This window comes from Chionomys nivalis, chromosome 16, assembly GCF_950005125.1.
Source record: "Chionomys nivalis chromosome 16, mChiNiv1.1, whole genome shotgun sequence".
Classification (NCBI taxonomy): Eukaryota; Metazoa; Chordata; class Mammalia; order Rodentia; family Cricetidae; genus Chionomys; species Chionomys nivalis.
Genome location: NC_080101.1, coordinates 11722784 through 11747044, shown reverse-complemented (window position 1 = coordinate 11747044; position 24261 = coordinate 11722784). Strand labels below are relative to the sequence as shown.

Sequence of the window (24261 nt, the reverse complement as noted above, 5' to 3'; positions counted from 1 at the left end):
TTTACACCCATCTCCCATCATGCTTAGATTAATTTTGTGTGCGTGATTGGTATCTAAGAAAATGCCAATGTGAGCTATTCAAAGTTATAAATATACCTCACGGAAAGATCAGTACCTGCTCATGTGTGGACAATGATTCTGGTTTCTTCTAGGTGCCTAGTCTCCAGGCAGTGCTACTGAGCTCGGGAGCTGTGGTGGCAGCTGGAAGGGAGCCATTTAAGCCAGGAAACTACGACATCCAAAAGTCCTTGCTTCCTGCTAGGTTACCAGGGGTCTCTCATCGCGTGCACCGGAAGGGTAAACCCACGTTAGAGAAAAGAAAGAGTAAGTTTCTCATAGATAGTCACTTATTAGCTCTGAAACTTTTCTTTGCCTTACCAGGAAAAAATTGTATTTAAAGGACCAGGTTCATTTATCACAAAAGACAAACTATGAGAGGAATAAAAGTCTTCCAAATGAGATTTGTAGCACAGGTTCTAATAGGTCTGAATAATAAAAGTCCAGAGTCAGGTATTGGGGAAAACGCTGAGAGATCCGAGAGACGAAGGAGCCAACCACGGCCACCTCACCTCTCAGCTTTCTGGCTAAAAAGAGACTGAGGTTCTGCCTCCTTCCTCCTTATCACTTCCTCTCTCCCCCAGCCATACCACTTCCTGCCTGTCTGTACAAACCTCCAGATCTCTATGGTTAACTAATGGCTAGCTCTGCCCTCTGATCTCAGGCCAGCTTGATTTGAACAAACAATATCACCACAGAAATTCTCTAATGTATAGTAGGAAACAGTCACAGATATCTGGTGACTTTTTGAAAGACTTTTCCAAATAATGAATGATACACATTTTTACATGGATGAAGTATACTTTTTTTGTTGTTGTTGTTTTCTGAGACCAGGTCTCTCTGTAGCTTTGGAGCCTGTTCTGGAACTTGCTCTAAAGACCAAGTTGGCCTTGAATTTACAGAGATCCACCTCTCTCTACCTCTGAGTACTGGGATTATAGGTATAAAGGCATGCGCCATCACTGCCTAGCTATTTTTTTTTTTTAAACAAAATGTCAGAATTTTTTGCTTTGGAAAGAGTTTTATAGAATTGTACAAGTGACTTCTGTGGTAGCTGTAGACTTTTGTCTGAAGGAGCATTCATAGCTGAGTAAATCAGTGGTCTATATAAATAAAAAAAAACCCTAACTATATACTCTCCCTTCTGAAGCTGTTCCTGTAAAATTATCTATGCTCAGAAACATTTTTTGATCAAAATAAAGTAGTTTGTTCAGCCAGTTCACATCAGTAACAATAATCTAACTTTTGAAATTTTAGGGTTTGATTAGCAGCGTGGCACTGCCACTGGGATGGGGAGAAACAGGGCATCTTGAGGCCCAAGAGCGTGGGAGAGCGCAACTCAGTCACTCACTGTGCTCATTACCTCCAAGAAAATAGAAGCTCAGTGCCGATTGCCATTTACACACGAGTTCGAGTTTTCATTCTCTTTAGACTTGGAGTAATCTTTATTTTAAGAAGTAGTAATAATCCCTGTTCTTATTGCTAGTATGGCTGAAATAATTTATCGCCTTTATCTGATTATTTCAGGAGTACATTCATATTTGTTCATGCACCTATTTTGTAGGTATTAATTGCCAAGCGTATATTATGCATATAGTTGCACTGTTTTACCTTGATCAATTTTCTGAAGTGGACTTGCTCTTTTTGTGTCTCTTATCAACTCTTTATTTTTTTTTGATAAATTTTGGGGCTATGAGAGCTTTGTTAAGTTTTACTTCATCAAGTTAAGAATGAGAAATTTTTATTTACCAAAAACTATAAATAGTATTTTAGGGTTAGCTCTGAAAACTCCAAAGACAATTACTTTAGGGGACATGTACAAATCTATAGGGACTTCTAGGAAGAAATCTCTCATGCTAAGAAGCACAAATACTAAGGTTAAATACAGACTTCATATTAAAAGCCACACTTGGGCTGTGTCAAATGCTGGTGTTTTGTGTATATGTAAATAAATTAACTGCACGGATGACACAAATAAAATTTAAATATTGTTTGACTGATCAAGTATAAATATGGTTAGCTTCCATAAGGCTGCTGAGTGTCTCCTGCACATGCTTAAATGGAACCCACCACATACTGCTGCTTGCCAGCTCTCTTACTGGGATCTACAGAACTTCGTCAGATTCTGGTTTTAGTAAGCAAATAAACCACACAGAAAACATTTTACCCAATATAATCACTAGTAATTTGTACTTTATATTCTTCTTATTGTCATTCCTTTATAAATTAAATTTAAAATTCTAAATATGTCTCCATTAAAGTATGATTAGTTTACATTTCATAGTGGTTTGAAAAAAAAAAAAACCCAGAAACTGTAGTAAGATTTCTCAAATAACCATTGCGTATATAGAATTTAGAAATGCATCTGTAACATTTTATTGCAAAATACAGAAAAAATGGTATTTTGTACTAATTTTTTCTTTTCTTTTCTCTTTGCTGCATCTTCCTTTGGATATTTACAACTTCCCTTTCCCTGCTGGGTTTTAACATGACATCTTTTACTCTTAAAATCTTGAAAGTGAGCGCACGCAGGCCTTCAGTCCTAAGTTCCCAGATCGAGTCCCTGGCTTCTGAGAAAACATGCGACTGCTCTTCGGACTGTTCTGTAGTCCCTGAAAACAGCCTGACCTTGGAGAAGCGTGATTCTCAGGATCTGCCAGCGTTTCCTTCCGAAGACGGTATTGAGAAGTCCGTTGTCTTTAATCAGGATGGCACTATGACAGTGGTGATGAAGGTTCGATTCAAGATCAAAGAAGAGACCGTAAAGTGGACAGCCACTGTCGACAGAGCTGGGCTTCCAATCAATGATGAAAGGAGCGAGCACAGCAGTTATCCGGGAAGAACGGATAAGCGACCATCCAGCCTAAAGCATGCAGCACGCGCATTGTCGGAAGATGTCACAGATACCGCTCAGCAGGGCAGTCTGACAGAGGAAGAAAACTCTCAGAAGACAGAGCAGCAGGCTGAATCATGCAGCTCCGCTGGTTGGGAGAATGTTTCTGTGGACACAGATGTTATTCAGGGAGGCCAGAAGCAAGTGAAACGTTTTTATAGGCCCCCAACCCCTGGGCCAAGGAGAAGGAGACAAAAGGAGTCTGTGATAGGCACTGTCACTCTAGTATCTGAAACGGAGGTTCAGGAGAAGCAGTTTTCCTACAGTGAAGAAAGAGAGGGTGGGGAAAAATCTGAGTATCATGTGTTTGCACATTCTTGCAGCAAAATGTCATCAGTATCTAATAAACTTGTTCATATCCAGAGCAAAGATGAGTCGACACTAGAAAGATCGAAGGAAAGTGGACTGCTCACGTCAAATGCCGTAAACGCTGGTGCTATAGAAATTACAAGTCAGAAGGTCTTCAAGATGTGCCACAGCAACGGTTTACCACCAACTGTTTCGGAGAGTTCAGTTGTGGAGGAAGGCATAGTTGAGAGTGTAGTGTCAGATAAAACTGGTATTAAGCGCTTCAGAACTTGTGGTAACACCCATGACAGGGGCAGTTCGATTGCAGCAGATAGAACTCTTTCCTCTGGTAACAACTCTGGAACTGACAAAAGTATTTCTGAGGTTCCTTCTGTAGGATCCTCAGCTCTAACCACAAGAGTAGACACACTAGTTAAGGAAGTTTGCTTAACAGAACTTCAAGAAAATAGAAAGCAGGTTTTATCCTCTTTTCCCATCAAAAAGAAGAAGAAATCTCAGCCACATATGATAAATCCCAGGTATAAGAAAAAAGTGTTTGAAACCAAAGGAACCTCTAAAAAAACTGGGAAGATAAACAAAGAAGGAGCAATTACCCAGGAAATACTACTGAGAGATTCAGATGGTCTTCTTAAAGGAGGGAGATTTTGTAAGGAAGGCCCTGATCCAAGTGATGTGATAACTGAATCAAATCATTTCTGCCCCCAAAGTAATAATATCAGTACCAAAATTTCCAAGAATTTCCATAAAAATAAGTTGAATGGCTTTCAAAATCCTAAGACTCAAAGACTTTTAGTCAAAAGGAAAACCAGACCACTAAAGATGACAAGTTTAGGAGGACTCAGGAAACAAGAAATTGGTCAAGGAGATAAAGTATTTCTCCACAGTGAATCTAACCTTTTCAAAAGTAATTTGGAGAATCAAAGTTTACTTCATGTATTTAATATCCTTGAGGAAAACCAGAAACCTTTTCTTAGTCCACAGTCACAAGTGGAGATAGGAACAGAGAATTTAAGAGGAGTGACAAGCAAGAGTTTAGCCCCTACAGTTAATGATTTACACGTAACTTTAAAAAGCCAGAAAAAACAAAAGGTAGATAAATTGAAGTCAGGTGCTATAGTAAGTGAGCAGCATGTTATGAGAAGGGCAGGTCCATTAGCTTCCTTCAAAAAACCTGATTTTCCTGAGGGTATTCCCCATCATTCAGTTAAGAACTATGTACAGAGATGGCTGCAGAACATAAATACATATCAAGATTTTGAGCCCAGAAATTCAGCTCCACTATGCAAAAATGGAAGTAGTGTGGTAAATTATAACAGTAACGGTTCTCCAGGAAATAATCTCCGCACAGCTTCTTCAAAAAGAAATAGTTTTGTTATGGAAAGTAATAAGCACCAAACTAAAAATGGCAACTGGACAGGCGATAAAAATCAAGAGGCTGGTGAATCTCTTGTTAAAGATCATGGCAAAGAGCTTGATAAACATGCCTGTGAGAGTCAAGATGTTTCTCTGCGTGACCGTGGCCCTTGGTCAGTGGCCACTGCTAACCATCGTAGTACTGAAAGTCATTTATCTACTGAAAAGTCCACACCAGAAGTGAGCCTTGTTTACCAAGAAATGAACCTAGCTACAAAAGGGCAGAGGATTGAGGCTGCCACTCAGGTAGACCCCATGGGAGAGAATGTTCTGAAGAACTACTTACCGGCCCTGTTGCTTCAACACCTGGAAGCTTTTGTGGCTAGCAACAAGAAAAACCAGAATGGTATTGCTCAAATTCCAGGTTCATTAACAGATGTTGCATTTCCTTCTGCACTATACAATTCATCCACTAACCTCCTTCTCGCTTGGCTTTTGGTACTAAACCTAAAGGGAAGTATGAATAGCTTCCGTCAAAATGATGCTCATAAGATTACCAGCAGATCTACAGAAACATCTGTACTGTTGGAAATTCTGAAGCACATTGCCATCACAGAGGAAGCTGACGACTTGAAGGCTGCTGTTGCCAACTTAGTGGAATCAACCAAAAATTATAGTGAACCCAGTGAGAGGGAACAAGATACGGGACCAGCAAATTGTACTGCAGCCAGCATTCAGAGTGTTGTCAAGTGTAATGAAAATGAGAGAACACAGAAGATGCTCTTGCATGAGGGTTACTCTGCCAGCGAGGACTGTGACCCTGAGCTCTGTGTTTCAGAAATGATTGACAAGGAACACACCTCTCAATATGAGGTGTGGACTGTGAATATGACTTATCCTTCAAAAGAGGCAGGTAACCCGAGCAACGCCCTTTTCACTAGTAATAGTTATACTATGAGTCAGCTCTCCACAAATGATGCTTCTTCCCTTGGAGCAGGCTGTTTACTTACCGGTGGTGTGTGTTCCCATAAGGTTTGTGCTCAGACGGAGAGCACCTATGAGGCAGCTTGCCTGAGTGCTGAGACTTACGTTCCCATCAGAGCCCGCAATACGGTTGACTTTGTGAATTCAGAAGAAAACAAATGTGGTGATAATTTGGAATTAACTAAAGAACTCAAGACAGTTGATGAAGTTCCAAAAGGTTTAAATATTTTGGTAGGCTCTGTGCATAAAAATGACTCTAATGTATCAACATCGCATCAAAATGTCAGTGACATAAGCTCCTGTGGTCTTTTCCAAGGGAAAACTGATCCTGAATTTGATAAGGACTATAGCTCTCTAGAAGAACTAAAAAATTACTCACTTAAGAAAATTGTGAATAAAAAGAAATATCTATCTTTTGATAAGGAAGAATCAAGAACTTCTGAAGAACCAGGGTCCATAACCAATAGCATGACATCAAATGAAAGAAATAGCATTTCAGAATTAGAATCTTTTGAAGAATTAGAAAGCCAAGACACAGATATTTTTAATATAAAAGTAAGTGCTGAAGAGCAAGCTACTGAGGAATCCATGAAAAAAGAGTTAGAGGCCAGAATGAGTTTGAAGTCGATGCATATATCAGGTAGGAATACTATAGAAGACGAAAGAAGAAATGATGTGATTTTGGAGAAAATTGGTAGGGGGCAGGTGACATCACCATCTTCAGGTTTTTGCTATGATTCTAATAAAAATATGGAAAAGGAGATCAGTATAGGAGAAAATAAGATGAGAGTTAAAATGATGGTAGAAAGTATTGAAAATGTAAATTACACAGAGTCCTCACTTGATGGTAAAGTGACTTCAGACTGGTCAGACTGTAGACCAGACAGTGAGAGGGGGCATCCTCATAAAACATCCAGTGATGGTCACAGAGACAATGATGACGCTGCTCACGAGAAAGAGCACAATAGAGGAATTGTTAAAAGGGCAATAGAAAAGCTTTATGGCAAAGCAGAGATTATCAAACCACAATTTTTTCATGGGTCTATACACAGATCTCAAGTTTGCCCTTATAATCCCATAGAAGTTCGGTGTGCTAAGAAAACAAATTTTAATGATTCTGAGTCCCAGTCATTGATCTCTTCCGAACAGGAATCTAGAAGTTCACTCCTGTTTCAGGAATTCCAGGAGGAAAGACAAGGTGAAGGTGATGTCATGGGCATGAGAGAAGGTTTTGGGGGTAACACCCTAGAACATGTTACAAAACCAGCTGAGCATGACAAGGTCCTTAGGAAAAGAGAGAAAGGAGAGCTAATTGAAAATGGCAAATGGCTCCTGCAGGAAAATCACTTGCGGAGAGTGTCACTTGACAATACTGGCATGTATGGCAATGCAGACACCACATCAGTGGATACTCTCGTTGATAAGAACAGCTTGGAGGTGCCATATTCACACTTTGGAGATTTGGCTCCCGGACCAACATTGGCTGAATTGTCCTCTTCAGAACTGGAGGAAATGACTCAACCCGTTGAAGTGAAATGTAACTATTTTAACTTTCCTCATGGTAGTGACTCTGAGCCCTTTGGTGAAGATTTTCTAGATGTGCAGAATAAAACCCATCCCAAAGAGAGAATGCCAAATCATCACAAGGAGGAGAAGACGAATTATCCATCTGAAAGAGTGTGTACATCTGTTACACAAACCTTTGCTCCTGCTGGCAATAAAGTCCACCCTGTCTGCAGTGATGTTATTGAAACTCAGCCATTACCTGGGAGTAAAATCACTCATGGTGCACTTCAGGAAGGCGACTCTTTGGATAAACTCTATGCTCTTTGTGGTCAACATTGTCCAATACTAGCAGTTACCTTTCAACCTGTAAATGAGGAAGACCGAGGCTTTGCTTACCGCAAAGATTCTGATATAGAAAATTCTTTGGGTTACCACTTATGGATGAAAATATACCCATTTCTGCTACAGTCAAACAAAACCAAACTCAGAAGCGAGAGAAATAATGCGAGTGTGAGCAAAACATTTACTGATAATGCCATTGGTGGTCCATTTGATCAATTTTATTCCAAAAACATGGTTGACTTGATGGATAAAAGAATGAAACACACACATATTAACTCTTTGAACTTAGAGGAAAAAAATGATTTGAAGAAATTCCAATTATATTTAGAGAAAAAGTTTTCGGATCTCATGCATACACCATTGCTAGTTGTAGAGGATATAAATTCCATCGCACCAAGCCCTAGCGACTGGACAAATAACTCCAAAAATGTTGATGAGAATAGCAACTTAGTTGATGGAGTCCAGAACTCAAGAACAAATTCTAACCAATCAGTAACAGAAAATCCCAGTTATCAGTTCCCCTTTCAACTGTTTGGTCTAGATTACGTGTTAGCTATTTGCCAAGTTGAGAAATCTGTACATATCATAAATGGAAATATATTGGAAATATATTATATTTTAGAAGGTGAAATTCTTTTCATCTGGGAAGAGGAAAACCAATTAAATGTAATAGATATTGAAAGCAATAATAAGCAAGATGATTTATAGCTACAGTATGAATCCAATCATTAACTGAGTTTTCCAATATGTTTTTTTTTTCATAAAATGGTACAATGTATGGGATGGAATTTAGGCTAGATCCTCTCTAAGAATTTCTTACTTTCAAGTATCTGGAAAACAGACTCTTGGATAAAACTGATTTGGCTTTCTTCATTGCCTTGTTCCTCATTTTCTTAGTAATTATGGTTTTATGTGGTTTCATTTTAAAGTTACAGGATTTTCTGTACCTATGACATTTTTTACCAGAATATCAGAAATACGGCCAGGACAAGAAATATGTCTTAAAAAATATTAACTATGTATGTAGCATATTGGATAATTAGTGAATAAATGTAACTTTAAAGTACTTAATTTATTATTTTAAGTGCCGATTGAATAAAAGTGTGATTGCAAGCTCTCTATCACAATCTGAAAATTTCATGTTCCAGAGAGCCTCATCTCATCTCCTCAGACGTCCACCAAAGCTACTGAGTGTTCTATAGGGCAGTTGTCACCATTGTCCTCCAGTATGTTTTCTACAAATTATAATCTTTTTTCCAAGACAGGGTTTCTCTGTAGCTTTGGAGCTTGTCCTGAAACTTGCTTTTGTAGACCAGGCTGGTCTCGGACTCACAGAGTCCTCTGCCTCTCAAGTGCTGTCAAATTTTAATCTTTAAATTAAATTTTTAAAATTTATTTTAACAAAGTTTTATATATTATAGTTAAGATAGAATTAAATCACGTCTCCCTTTCCTTTCCCCACTCCAACACCTCCCATACACACTCCATACAGCTCCTCTAATGTCTCTACTCCAACTCTCAAATTGATAGCCTCTTTGATTATGATTGTTCCACGTATAGGAACAATCACAATGTGTAAGTATAGCCTGCTGATTATATTTTTCTTGCTTGTGTGTATTTGCTTTCAAGGCTGGCTACTTTGTATTGGATAACCAATTAGGAGACTCGTTGCTGGGTGAGGCTAGTTTTTCCTCTTTCAGCACTCATGTGCCTATAGTTCTTTATGTAGGTGTCAGACCCCATGAGGCTTCACTTTTTTGTGTTAGCATTGTCCATTGGTACCATCATTGTTAGGTTTTGTTTTTGCAGCTATTTTTAAGAGAGGCAGTCTCACAGAGGACTTCCTAGTATTCTGCCATCTACCTACCTGTCTGTCTATCAATCTTCTCCATCTGGAGCTAGGAAATGCACACTGAGAGAACATGCGGCATTTGTCTTTACAGATACTGGATACATTGCTCAAAATAATCTTTTCCAGGTCCATCCAGTTACCTGAAAATTTCATGATTTAATTTTTCTTTACAGTTATATTCCAATACATATGTATATTACTTCCTATAAATATAGAATGATTCTTGAAGCTTTATCAAATAACCTTGGTGATATTTGTTTCTCCTCCTCTTATACTGACCTCCGTCCCATCCCCAGTTGAAGTCTCCTTGTTTTTCTGTTTCTCCATAAATATCACCTATATTCTGCTATTCCCTCTCAAGCCTCTCCCTGTGCCTGTGATCCCTTTATACTTTCCTGGTTTGTGTGATTACTCCATGTTATATAGTCACATCTGAAGATCTGGAGTTAGGAACTGCATACGAGAGAACATGTGGTGTTTGTGAATCTGGTATAACTCGCTCGATATCCTCTTTTCGAGGTTTATCCACTGACCTGCAAATTTCCCGATTTCACTTTTCCTTATAGCTGAATTGTACTCCACTATGTATAAGTACTACATTTTCATTATCCAGTCATTTGTTGAAGGGCATTTTGGTTGTTTCCATTTTCTAGCTATTGTGAATAGGACAATAATAAACTGAACAAGGATCAGGGAGTAGGATGTCTACTCTGGGCATAAGCCTTGGAGTGGTATAGCTGGGTCACATGATAGATTTATTGCTAATATTTTGAGGGTTCTTCATACTGACTTCCAGAGTGGCTGGACAAATGTGCATTCTCCTTGACAGCGAATGAGGGTTCTCCTTTGCACACAACCTCACCATCATTTCTTGTCAGCTGTTATGTTGATCTTCTCCATTCTGACGAGGGTCAGAGGGAATCTCAAAATTGTTTTAATTTTCATTTACCCAATTGCTAAGGATTATGAACACTTTTAAAGGTATTTCTTAGCCAATTTTTATTTCTTCTATTGAGAACTCTCTGTTTAAATTTCTGGCCCATTTTTTCCCCCTTTGGGTCATCTTTTCCTTGACTCCTCATGCTTTTGAGTTATTTTGGTTATTAATCCTCTGTCAGATGTGTAGCTGGCAAGGATAATCTCTGTCCTGTATGTTTCTCCTTCACTCACTTGATTGTTTCCTTAGTTTACAGAAATGTGTAGCCCAGTTCATAAAAACCCAGAGACACAAGTTGGCGTTCTACCTGAAGGTCAGAAAAGCCAGCCACTGGCTCTTACCTCTGCCTCAGTCTGAAATGGCCATCCTGCCTCCAGGAATCTCAGAATGAGACTGTGACGGAGAGCTGTCCCACCTCCCTGCCTGCCCCATTTTATATTTCTCTCTAGGGCTGGGATTAAAGGGCCTGTACCACTGGGATAAAAGGCATGCACCACCCGGTTTCCATGGCAAACTAGCACGGCTACTGGGAATAAAGGCGTGCATCACCACTGCCTGGTCTGTAAGGTTGACTAGTGGGGCTCTCTTACTCTCTAATCTTTAGGCAAGCTTTATTTATTAAAATATAAATGAAATATAACTACAGAAATATTTCAGTTTTTTTTAAATTATTTATTCTTTTCTCATATATTACATCCCAAACAGTTTCCCTACCCCCTCTCCCTCCCGTCTCCCGCCCCCCAGATTCATTTTTCCTCCATTTATCTTCAGGAAAGAGCATGGCTCTCAGGGATATCAACCGAACATGGTAAAACAAGTTACAAGACTAGGCACAGACTCTCATATCAAGGCTGGATGAGGGTCTTAAAAGCAGATAAAGAGTCAGAGACAACTCCGCTCCTACAAGAACACCAAGCCACACAACTATAACACAGACAGAGGACCTAGCTCAGACCTATCAGAAGTGTTTTAGTTTTATGAGGTCCAAGCTGTCAAGTTTTTGCTCTGGAGTCTTATTTAGAAAGTTCTTTTCCTATACCTTTGTCTTGTAGGATACAGCTTTGACCCTCTTTGAGGTGGTGTTTTGTTTTGCTTTTAATTAATTCTTTGGGAATTTCACATCGTGCACCCCAGTCCTGCTTGTCTCTCTGTCCCTCCATATCTGCCCCAGACTCTTGTAGTGTCTCCCTGAATGGAAAGCTAAAAAATGATAAAAATAAACAATAATAAAAAAGGGAAAAAAGCCACTTTTCTTCTTCGTCTTTCCTGCCTCTCCATCTCTTCATTATTACACAGAAAAATGAAACTGAAGACAATTGGTAGAGGGTGACATATAATGTACTTCTGACTTTCAACAAAAATGTGCATGTGTTGATTTCTGAGATCTGAGGCCACATTAATTAATGTTCATGTTTATATTCCAGACCAGCACATTACTGGGAAATGTTCCTAATGTATCCTGTATGGATGAGAAATGCTGTTGTTGGCATTTGTTTTATTTTTTTGCTTGTTTATAGATTCAGATCCTTATCTTTAGAAGGATATCCAAACTAGTAAATAATAGCACTAATTATCTTGTATTTTGTAAAACAGAGTATTTCAACAATTTCAGGAAATATCTAAAATTTTGCTCATAAATATTTAAAGAATGTTTTGTTTATACAAGACCTACACTAATCGAATGAACGAAGAAATAAATAAAAATTCATAGTAAGTTTCAGGGCAGCCTGAACTATAGTGTGAGACCTGACTAAAGAACACCTTGCAACACTATGAAATTTATAATATTAAGGAAAATTGTAAAGAAAATTTATGATCATACAGATCTCACTTTTGATCTTATGTAAAGCACTTTGAATGGCCAAAAAAGGGGAGTCTAGTTTTTTTTTTCAATCCAGTAGAGCTCAGGTGTTTTTATAACAAGATGGGATGCATCTTGATAAGCCCTGTGGATGACTAGCTACTACTGATGGATGCTTGTCTGAGGCCAAAACGGAGTGGTGGACTTACACATTTGCCCACCAGGTGGCAGTCGTGCAATGCCTTATCAGGAGCTGGAGCTCTCTGAAGAATGTCTTGTGGAGAATACCTGACTGCCAGGGACAACCTGAGCTGTCTGCTTCTACTTGGAAGAAGCAGGGAGCGATGGATCTAACCATATAGATATTTCCTCAGGTCTTCAAGCTAGAGGGCACAGCACCTTTCAGAACAAAAGGAAATACGCTATTAGTAAATCGAGTTGCAGTTCCAGTGTAGAGGATTATACAGTGAAACACCACGGTCATTTGTCAGTCAACCCCAGGGAAAGCAAATGAAGGGCAAGGCACTGAAGTCTCAGCAGAAGCTCAAGAAAACCTAATGAGCTGTTGGGTCAATAGGTGGGGGTGAGCTTTACAGGAAACATTCAGATTGTTCCCTTTAGCTTTTAGTCCAATGACCTATTTTCAAGATTCACACTTAATTCTTGGCACTACATTTTATATTTCTGGCAATTGTTGATGAACTGGACCAATACTGAAGTCGTCTGAGGAGTTGTCCTGTAAATTCATGAGGAGTCCATCAGACTTGTAAAATTTTAGATATTTTAGAACTAGGAATCATGTCTTAGCTATCGTCATGACAATATGGGCCTCAGATGCTAAAAGTATCTTCAGTATGGCTGGAGAGAGACTAACGCTTACAGAGGGACACCAGGTGGGAACACTTGCATGTGATTTCATCTCTGCGTCATACCTAGTTCTGTAGTGTGAGCTCCCAATTATAATCTAACCTGAAAACGTAATTATTCCTTTTTTTTTTTTACTTTTGGTTGCATTGATTTCATGCTGAGTTTATTCCAACACCACAAATGGAAAAAATAAAAGTATCTTCAACAAACATTGTTGGTCTAACTGGATGTCAGCATGTAGAAGAATGCAAATTGATCCATATTTATCATACTGCACAAAACTCAAGACCAAGTGGATCAAAGACCTCAACATAAATCCAGTTACACTGAACCTGATAGAAAACAAATTGAGAAATAATCTCAAACTCATTAGCATAGGAGACAACTTCCTGAATAGAACACCAGTAGCACATACAATAAATAAATAAATAAATAAATAAATAAATAAATAAATAAATTTGACATCATTAAACTGAAATGTTTCTGTAAGGCAAAAGGCACCATCAATAGGACAAAATGACAGCCTGTAGAATGGGAAAATGTCTTCATCAACCCAACCTCCGACAGAGGGCTGATTTCCAGAACATAAAGAACTCAAGAAACTAGATATCAACAAACCAAACAACCCAATTAAATAAAGGGGTTCAGGGGTTCAGAATTCTCAACAGAGGAATCTCAAATGGCTGAGAAACACTTAAGGAAATGTTCAACAGCCCTAGCAATGAGGGAAATGCAAATCAAAACGACTCTAAGATTCCATCTTACACTTTTCAGAATGGCTAACATCAACAACACATGCAATGCTGGAAATGATGATAAGCAGGGGAATCTCTTTATTGCTGGCTCATAGGTGCTCACCGAGACTGAACCGACAACCAGGGAGCCTGCATGAGACTGACCTAGGTCCTCTGCATATATGTTACAGCTGTGTAGCTTGGTCCTCTTATGGGAGTCCTAACAGTGGGAATAGGGGCTCTCTCTGACTCTTTTACTGGCTTTTGGGACCCTAATTCTCATACTCAGACATTTTGCCCAATTTTAACATAGGGGGAAGTGCTTAGTCTTACTTGATATGCCATGTTTTTATTGATAATCATAGGAGACCTCTCTTTTTCTGGATGGAAACTAAAAAAGAGAGGGTTGGGAGGTGGAAGGTGGAGTAGGGGAGAGGGACTGGGGTAAGAGGATAAGGGGGAGGCTGCATCTGGGAAGTAAAATAAATAAGTGGATCAAAAAGTAAAACAACAACAGCAACAACAAAATGGGTTGGTATTTTCTGCTAACTAGAGAATTTTTTTTTTTTTTTACTTACAAACTGAACATCTACCAAGACGATACTGGTATGATTTTTTATCATGTGTTTGACAAGTAAAATAAAAATTTGAGGTTTGCCAGGCGATGGTGGCGCACGCCTTTAATCCCAGCACTCGGGAGGCAGAGGCAGGCGGATCTCTGGGAGTTCAAGGCCAACCTGGTCTACAAGAGTTAGTTCCAGAACGGGTACCAAAGCTACAGAGAAAATTTGAATCTAAAATTTGATTATTTATCATAATGACCAAATATAAAATATACTTTGCTTTAAATTTAGAACAAAAATTACAGTCTAATGAACAGACTGTCATCTGAATTTCTGAATTTGTTGTTTACTTTTGTAGAATTGAGGATATGCTCTCTAATTTCTCAGTAATTCACACGTAGGTTGCATTTTGAATGTTTACCCCCCCACACACAAAATACCTGCCACATTCAAATAAAACTGTAGCAGCAGAATACAGGGAACTTTATTATATTCACAATGAGTCATTTATTGTAGAGCAGTACTTTGTATTCCTGGAGACACACAGTTTTTCTCATCATTGCTAACCTTAGTATTATCTGTTTATCTAGGACAGTTAAAATAGTGGATGTAAGATGTTTCAAATTCTTTCTGACTATTTTAGAAAGAACACGTATAAAAATAAACATTTAAAATGACTATTTCTGTTCATACATATTACACGTTAGACATAAGAATATTGTAGATATTTAATCAAAATACTGGGAGTTCTAGTGTGACTCTCAGAGATGAAGCATGACCAACTACAATAGGCCAGTAGTCTCTACCCTTGTTTTTAAATTTATTTTGGGGAATATTTTCCAGCACAATGTAGGTTTGGTATTTATATTGAGATTTTATAAAACCAGATGTAAAACCCAACGTTATGATACTTTTACAGGTAAGTTGAAAAGGAGAACTTTTTTGTCTTGAACCCTGTCTTTATAATGGCCTGCCATCAATCTGTGTTATATGTGCTTCTGTAGGTGGAAACTGGAAGGTTTCAGTCCTGACGAGTGACTTTCCAGACGCAGGGACCAGCTCGCAGGTTTACATTGTATTATATGGAGAATGCAGAAGCTCAGTGCCTATATATCTTTATGGAAGAGATGGGGCTCAGTTCCAGGCTGGACACAAAGACATCTTTACTGTAAGTCATAAAATGGAGTAAAAACTATTAATGAAGTGATACAAGTGTGGGAACTTTGGAACGAGTGTAGCTTGTCAATAGGCCCTTCTTTTTAAACACCATGTGTCTTGTAGATGGTCAGTTAAAAGAAATTCATGGTTATCTTTGTCCTTGCAGGTTTACCACAAGTCCACCTCATAGGAAGAAACATAAGCTAGAGAGAAATGCTTTGTCCTTAATAGTCACTGTTTTTATGTGGTTTCGGCCAAACCAGGCTGGCACTAGATAGGCAATTTTCACTCTCCTTCCTGTTTGCCATTAAAGTCTCTCCAGTCTCATCTGGGTCCTGAAGCAGACTTCTTTCAGGACCCCGTTCTCCCATCCTACCTCCATTCCCTGTAGACTCCATCTAACTTTGGAGTGGACCCAGATTTCCTTTTTCTTATGGACCCGCTCAGCACCTCTTTCTAGTACTCTCTGTTTCTTTGCGTCAGTCCCAGATACCTAGAAGCACTTTTTACCTGGGACCTTCATTTACCATACTTGGAAGGGACTCAGGTGGGTGATTCACATTGTGCTTATTATCTTCCATTACGCTCTCTCTATTCTCACCATCAACCTGGTAACAACCTACTTGTTGGTACCCCTCTTCCCACCTCAACTCCATCTTTGGAAGACTCTAACTCTTGGTTCGGACCCAGGATCCCCATGGCCCTTTTATCCCTATCTCTTCAGATTAGTTTTTTGCCTTATTTCAACTTGCTTGTAGGAACCACTCTTCCAACTGTGCTTCCAACTCCCTGAAGACCCTCCCTCTTGGTGTGGACAGGATCTTTCCTGAAGTGCCTCTCAGCTTTTACTCCTACCCCACTTCTCTGCTACCCAGGAACCTGAAGAAGCAGTCTCTTCCAAGAAACCCACACCCACCACAATTTCTTAAGATCCGGAGAGAGCAACAGAAACCAAGGAACACGTCCCCATCTAAGAGAAGACCAGATATCATGAACTAGAATCACCTCAATCATCCCAAACCAGATGCCTAGATGATACTAACACAAAACACAAACATTAACAGTAAGACAATGTCCGTTCACCAGAACACATACACCTTACTATAGTAGGTGCTAAGAAAAGGCATGAGAATCACATACACAAATAAAAGATACATTTGTATAAGTTTTGGTGGTTTGTGTGTTTCTATAAAATTTCTAGTAAATTTAGTTTTTAATAAATTTAATTCCTAGTAAACTTAATTTATTAACATTATACATTATATTTCTATGACTATATGCTAGACTTTTTAACCCTTTTTATTTTTGTGAAGTTTTTACATAACATCTTATATTAAATTTCTGGTTTTACCAATTTAAATCTTTTTCTTTTCTTAACAGAGTAGTCAAAGAACTGTAATTTCTGTTAATAATTTCTCTGAAAAAACTGCCTTTGCTTGATGAGTTATTTTATTTTCTAATATCTATTTATCACTTTAATTTTTATCATTCTTTTCACTCAGCCAGTTTAGGGTTTCATTTACTCTGAACTTTCTTTTAATGTTGAAAGTTGGACTATACATTTATGGTGTTTTTACTTTTTACATATGTGATTACAGTTATGAATATCATTCATAGCTTACTTACACAACTTTCTATATGTTGTGTTTTGGTTTAGTTTATCCTCATGTATTTTATAGTTACTGTGGAATTTCTTGTATGACCAACTCACTGAGAATATGCTCTTTAATTTACATATAAATTTCCCAGTTTTCCTTCTAATATTTATCTCTAGTTTTATTTCACTGTATTTAGATACTATATATTATACATAATATCTATATCTATATTTGTTTGTATTAAAATATCCTTCCTCCACATCTTTGTCAGTGTATTACTTTATAGTATGGACTTTCAATTTACTTCATAAGACCAAGCAGACCTCAAACTTGCAACCCTTTCCTTTCTGTGTGCTGGAGTTAAAGGTGTGTACCACCATACCCAATCATAATCTTTAAAATTTCAAACACTAGTATTTTTAACACATCATTTATACTAAGGAATGTTCTGTGCATACTTGGGGAGATTATATATTTGTTGTTGAATGAATGTTGGATAGATATTAGGCCATGTTGGTGAGATCTTCTTCCTTCTGATTCTGTTTATTTTTTTCTGTCATTTAAGCCATGTTTCTACAGTTTATTATAGTGGACTGTGTGTTTCATTACACAATCATTTTAAGTTTTTCCTCCTTGGGATGGGTGTACAACTTAGTGACACAGCAATGTTCTCAGCATATGTGGGGCCCTGGGTTCAAGCTATAGCACCACATTTGGTGTGTTTCAGGGCTCTGAGGCTGGTATACGTATTTGTCATTCTGATGTCTTTATGAATTGGATCCCTTTATCAGAATGCAATGTTCTTGTCTGAGTTGTGTTACAAAGTATAACTAAAACATGTTTTCTTGACTCATTGTAGATCACAATTGGGGATATAGGAAAACCATTTAAGATTCGTATTGGCCACACTAATTCTGGATGCTCCCCGTCTTGGCACTGTAAGGGGGTAAGGATATCTTCTCATTCCCATTTTACACAAATTTTTCTACAAATTTTCTCCTGAAATCATGCTTCAGGGAGACATTTAGTAGGTGCTATAGGAATTGATGGAATCACTAGTGTAAGTATTATCGCTTTGTTAGAAAGGTATCCTGACAGCTAGGAGCCAAGGAATACCATAACGTCACACAGCACAACAAGGGATTTATTGGAAGGAGAGTGGCTGTCTCCGCTCAGTAGAGAAACAGCAAAACCTGAGAAAGATTACAGGGCTTACATACAATTTGTTGGGAAAAAGGTGGAACTTTCCAGAGTGGAGTTTTTCGGGGTGGAGAGTAGTAGGGTTTCATTTCCAGAAGTGGGTTTCTTATTCTGTAGGATGGGGGCAGGCTCCATCAGTCAGGGCAGTTAGAGTATTCTTTGGGTAGAACCTGGCAATTAGAGGTCCTTGGTAGAGGGATCTTGCTACTCGTGTGACTCGAGTGGTTTACATTCTGTCTTTTTTGTTTATTATTTATAGACAATCAGGTCATGGAAAATGGGGCGATGTCATTAAACTGCTTCCTGTTGAATCAGAGTGTCAATCTTTACAGTCTCACGATCTTCACTTGATCTTCACAATCAGGATATAATCAGGATCCACTCTCCTCTGGCTCTGTAAATAGGGGCTGGTAATCCTGTAATAACAGCTGCTTAAAAGTCTGGTTAAAGATCTTTTGAATCTGTTGTTGAAAAAAATCTAGATAAGAAGTTTATAAGGCAGGTCGCAACTAGTAGGAGTGATAAAAGCAGGAGGAAGAGGATGAAGAAGGGCAGCATCTAATTCCACAGGGATTGTAAATGAGCATCTAGCCAAAGAAATTGGACTGTTTATTACATTTTTGGAGATCCATCTGGAGATGTCAGAACTTGTCTTTTACTGTACCTAACTAGTTGACATAGAAGCAACATTCCTTCCTGAGGAAGAGAAAAAGACCATCGCTATTTGTTGTTAGTGAATCTAATCCTTGCTGCTTTTGTAGGACTTATGGTGCCCCAGTCAGTCTTTTTGGTCATTGAGGATAAGGGTGGTCTGAGCCACCTTTTGGAGATCTTGAATGAACTAAGAGGAAAAACCGATGGTAAATAGCTAAAGAGGTAGTGACTTCCGAGTTTTGGCACCAAAATGTAAGTGTTACAGATCTGGAGCCAAAGTTATCTTGGCTGTCAGAAGCCAGGTTATACCTGTAAGTCCTGCAGCTCTGAAGTGAAAGGTATCCTAGATTTCCGAAGCCAGGCTATACTTCCAGTTCTGAAGGGAAAGGTATCCTGGCTATTGGAAGCTACACTGTAACTACGGATAAGAAGGGAACAGTATCCAGGCTGTCTGAAGCCAGGCTATACCTGCACCTATGAAGGAAAAGGTATCTTGGCCCACCTATGTGACTTTTGTAGTAAAAGTAAACAAAGCTGTGAGCCCTGTGGTGACACTTATCTAGTAGAAGGGGAGAGGCAAGTTAGAACAGGTAGAAGAGGAAACAGCTGGAGAAGTACAAGTGTTCTAGAAAGTAGAATTGCACATGTGGCGGGCCTTGAAGGCTGGTGAGGGGAGTATGCCCAAGTGGTGGGCAGCCCAAAGGGTGCAGAAGATTCTCTCTGAAAAGATTACAGTTCTCTGAGGCTATGGAGAGAGAGTGGGTTTGATGAGGCTGGTAAAGGTGTAACCCTACCACGACAATAGGGGAACAAGAAAATGTGGGTCTTTAGAATTCCATCGGGATTAAATAGGTAGCCCCAGTGTCCAGGAGGAAAGAGTTAGATCACCCTGATATGGTTATGTCTACCTAAGGCTCCCAGTGAGAGATGGTCGTGGTCAGGCCAAGGGAGCTCAGGCCCCTCATGAGTCTGTGGCTAGATACAGGAGGCCAGCTGGAGTGATGTCTGGGCTTGATGGCCCCATGCCACAAGGGACATAGGTACAGTCAACACACAATGCTCTACTTGATTGCACCTTGGAAATGGTCTGGGTGATTTATGATCAGACAGGCCCAGGGGTCCAGTGAACCTCCTGACAGCATCTGAAACAGAGATCAGGGCTTCTCAGATTTGGAACGTCAGAAAGCCCGGGCAGTTGTTATGGCCAGTTGAAGGGCCTGTGTGAGCCTCAGGTATTTATGTATCGGGACTATAAATTTAAAGAAAACCAGGATCCATTGCAAGGAGGCTACCAAACCTGGTTCTAGAGTTTGAGTCATTAAAGATACATGAGCAAAGGGTTTGTGGAATCTTCCTCTGCAGTTAAGGAGAGTTGCTGAGGCCAAGGAATGTGCGGCAGACTAGTCTGCACGAAGGCTCTAAAAGGGCAAGAAGCCCTGAAGGGCTATTGTATGAAACTATTGAAGTGCAGTCTGGATTTCACCAGAGAACCCAAAATATTAGAAGGGCCAGAGACATAATATATTTGCCAAGGAAAGCTGCATATAAAGCAAGGAACCACCCTAGGAGAACAAAGTGCATTCTGGGCAGGAACGCTTATGGAAGAGTAATCCAAGCTCTTTAACATTGAAAATGTAGGTACAAAATTTGTTTGAGTCCAGCCCTGATGAGGTTCAGGTCTCAAAGAGGAGGTGTGGACTTAGTGAGGGTGAATTATCTGAGGGTGAATCAGGGTGGCTGTCACTCTTTTTGAAAAAAAAAATGTTGTTCCTTTATAAATATAATTGTACAAATGATTAAACAGAAGTTGTAATTAAAAGTCTCCGAACCAAGAAATAAAAGTCAAGCAAGCAAGCAAGCCCAGGGCCAGATGGATTCAGACTTCCAACAGATTACCACAAATACTCCTCATATTCTGCAAAGTTGAAACTGAAGGAGCATTTTCTGATTCTTTTTACGAGGTTGAAATTACATTGGTATATAATCCAAAAAAAAATTACAGACTAATTCACTTTATGAGCAAAATGAAAAAATTTTCAACAAAATACTTGCAAATTGAATTCAAGAACACATCAAAAAGTTGATTTTATTTCAGAGAGTCATGGATGATGCAATATATGAAAATCCATAAATGTAATGCACCACATAAACCATATGAAAGACAAAATCCAATTGATAATCTCATTAGATATCAAAAAGGCTATTAAAAACCAACACTTCTTTTTAACAACATGATGAAAGTCCCAAAGAGACTAGAGATACAAGGGACATACCTCACCATAATAATGGTGATATACAGCAACCCACAGTCAGCGTCTAATAGAGAGAAACTCAGGACAAGACAAGGATGCCCATTGATTTCATACCCATTCAATTTAGTCTTTGAAATCTTAATAGAGCCACAAGACAACTGAAGGACACCAAGGAATACAAACAGGAATATAGTCAAAGTATCTTCATTTTTAGATGATAGTGTTTATACATAAAAGACCCTGGAGACTCTAGCAGGGAACTTCTACAGTTGATAAAGACTTTCAGTACAGTAGCAGGATATTACATTAACACACAAATACAATAGCCTTCCTGTGTAAAAATGATTAAACAAGCCGAGATAGCAATCAAGGAAGCAATACTTTTCACAATAATCTCAAAAATAGCTCAGAATATCTCTAACCAAGCAAATTCAAGACTTACATAATAAAAATATAAGATATTGAAGAAGAAATAGGAGATACCAGATGATATAAAAATTCCCATACTTGTGGAGCAGTAGAATTAATGTAGAGAAAGTGATCATTCTATAAAAGCAAATTCAATAAATCTCCATCAAAATTCCAAAACATTTTTCACAGAAATCAAATGGACAATTTTTATCCTTTTGGATGGCTATGGGAACACAAAATCCAAAATAGTGAATAATAAAACCACTGCTGAACGTATCACCCATACTGATTTCAAGTTGTATTACAGAGATATAGTAATAAACCCAGAATGGTATTGGTATAAAGACAGACATGTTGATTAATGGAATGAAATTGAAGATGCAGAAAAAAATCTATACACCTATGGACAACTTTTTTGACAAAGAAACCAAAAATACAAACTAGAAAATAGCTTCTTCCACAAATGCTATGTATAGCCTATACCCAAATAACACTGCATTGCATTACAGAGACACTTGCTCATCTATGCTCATTACTGTTGTATTAGTAATAGCTAGAAATTGGAAACAGCCTAGATGTCCATCAGCTGGTGCATTTACACATGAAAAGGAGGTCCATTTACACAACAGAAGATTATTCAGCTGTTAAAAAATAAGAAATTAAGAGATTCATTGTTTGGGATAGAAGAAAAATCACCCTGAGTGAGTTGACCTGGATCCAAAAAGGCAAATATTATGTTTTCTCTTCTATATGGATGTTAGTTTTTAAACTTTTAATATGTGTACTACAATCTGGATAACTGCATAGTTTAGTTATAGAACAAAATATTGAGGGAAAGAATGATCTCCCAAGAAAGATGAAATAGAATATAAAGTTATGGAAAGGTTAGAACTGGAAGACTGAATCAGGGAGGGGAATGGAAAAGAGGAGTAGGGGAGGGAGGATGAGGAAAGATAACTAACATTAAGAACCGTTTGAGTGTCATGTGGCAACCTACCAATGTAGAATCTTCCTAAACCATATACATAATTAAAGCAATCTAAATGGAGTTACCAAATAATGGGGGAGATAATGCCTTAACTAATTTTTTCCATCATTTCTTAGGCATAGCTTACATCTACTTGAATCACTGGACAATGGGGCCATCCCCAAACATCTTAGGCTGTTGCCAAGGGTATTGGTTTCTCCTCACAAAGTGATAAGGCCCTATTGCTTAAGACAACACTTACATATCTCACTTAATTGGTGAAGTCAAGGTGTTCATAATGAGAGCTCTCACCTCTACTTACTAGTGGCCATGATACTGAAGGCATTATGCAGGACACAAGAGGAGAAAGGTAGCCATCAGCCTCTTTACAAATCCTTGCACCTGTAAAGATGACCTGCCTGAATGATAAGTTGCTTCAATAGCGGCACAGATTTTGCACAAGTAGTCTTCTGATTGGATTCAAGTCCTGATCCACAAGATAGAATGCAAGTCTGACACTGCTTGGGTAGCCTAGAACTTGAAACTGGATATCCCATAGGCTTAGGGAAAGGCGAATACTGTTTCTGCTTAAGGACTCCTATTGGCATTCTGCTTTACCTATTGATCATATTTCTTCTTTTAGTAGATGGGAACTAACAGAGACTCACACTGGGCAACATACAGAGAGTGAGAGATTTTGGAACAGTCTGTTTTGTAGGGGATCTCTTCATCAAACTTCTCCCGTTAGGGCTCGAGAACTGTGCAGAAGAGGAGAAAAGATTGTAAGAGGCAGAGAGGATGGAAGACTCCAATGAAACAGTGTCTTCCAGGTACATATGAACTCACAGACTGTGGCAGCGTGCACAGAGACCTCACGGGTTCAAGTCAGACAGAGTTCCGATGCTGACAGGGTGAAGTAGACACGATCTCCCATTCCTAATCCCAAAGCTATCTGCTATTGACACTTGCAAACAATTAGTTTCCTCTAATGGAGTACCACTGAATACATTTACCATACTTAAGGGTAGGTTCTATGTAGACAGCCAACATAAAATAAACTCAATATGTATGTTTTTAAAACTTTTATAGACTTATTTTATGTTGCTTTGTTTTGGTATTTTTGCCTTATTGTTTTTTTGGTTGCCAATATTGTGAGTTTGTGGGTTTTGGGGGATATTGGTTTGTGTTTCTTTCTTTCTTTTTTTATTTAGTTTTTAGAATTTTTTTTTTTTGCCTGTTTGCTTTTTACAGAGAGGGAGAAAAAGAAAGACTGTAGATGTAGGGACTTAGTGATATAGTGAGGACCTGGGAGAAGTCGGGGGAGAAGGAAGTACGATCAGAATATATTATGCAAAAATTATCAGTAAAAGAGGAGGGTAAGCACAGTTGGAACTATTGGGCCATAGGCAGAAAGAAACCAGCTGGAGGAATGTGGGACAAAGGGAATAAACGAGAATAAGGTGCAATGATACACATTATGAAGAACTCCGATGAAGCCTATTTAAAAGTTACAGACATAATTCTATTTGAAATGAATGTCTTATAGACAAAATACAACTGGAACAAATTTTCATTTAACAATATCGACAAAATATTCGTTTTGTTGACAAAGGGATGTACCTCATGCATGAACTAATGTTCTGAAAGGTGGTTTATAAGTCCAGTTTATACAGCATTTCAACCAAGAGAGTTAAATTGCTTGGAAACATGTCAAAACAATGGAAAACGATTCTGAATGCTAAAGTTGGTAGATTGTGTGTTAGCAACTAGGAGTGAAATGATGAGAGACAAGGCTAGAACTTATCATTAATAAAGCTTTTAGT

General features: G+C 38.6%; 1 protein-coding gene across 1 annotated transcript in view; it reads left to right on the top strand.

The window, feature by feature from the left end:
• Rp1 (RP1 axonemal microtubule associated) overlaps positions 1 to 24261 on the top strand; it is a 137703-nt gene that overhangs the window by 30851 nt on the left and 82591 nt on the right. The window contains exons 3-5 of the mRNA XM_057790865.1: positions 153 to 324; positions 15203 to 15366; positions 17814 to 17900. Coding sequence (XP_057646848.1) covers positions 153 to 324; positions 15203 to 15366; positions 17814 to 17900 — 423 coding nt within the window. The remainder of the gene's footprint in view (positions 1 to 152; positions 325 to 15202; positions 15367 to 17813; positions 17901 to 24261) is intronic.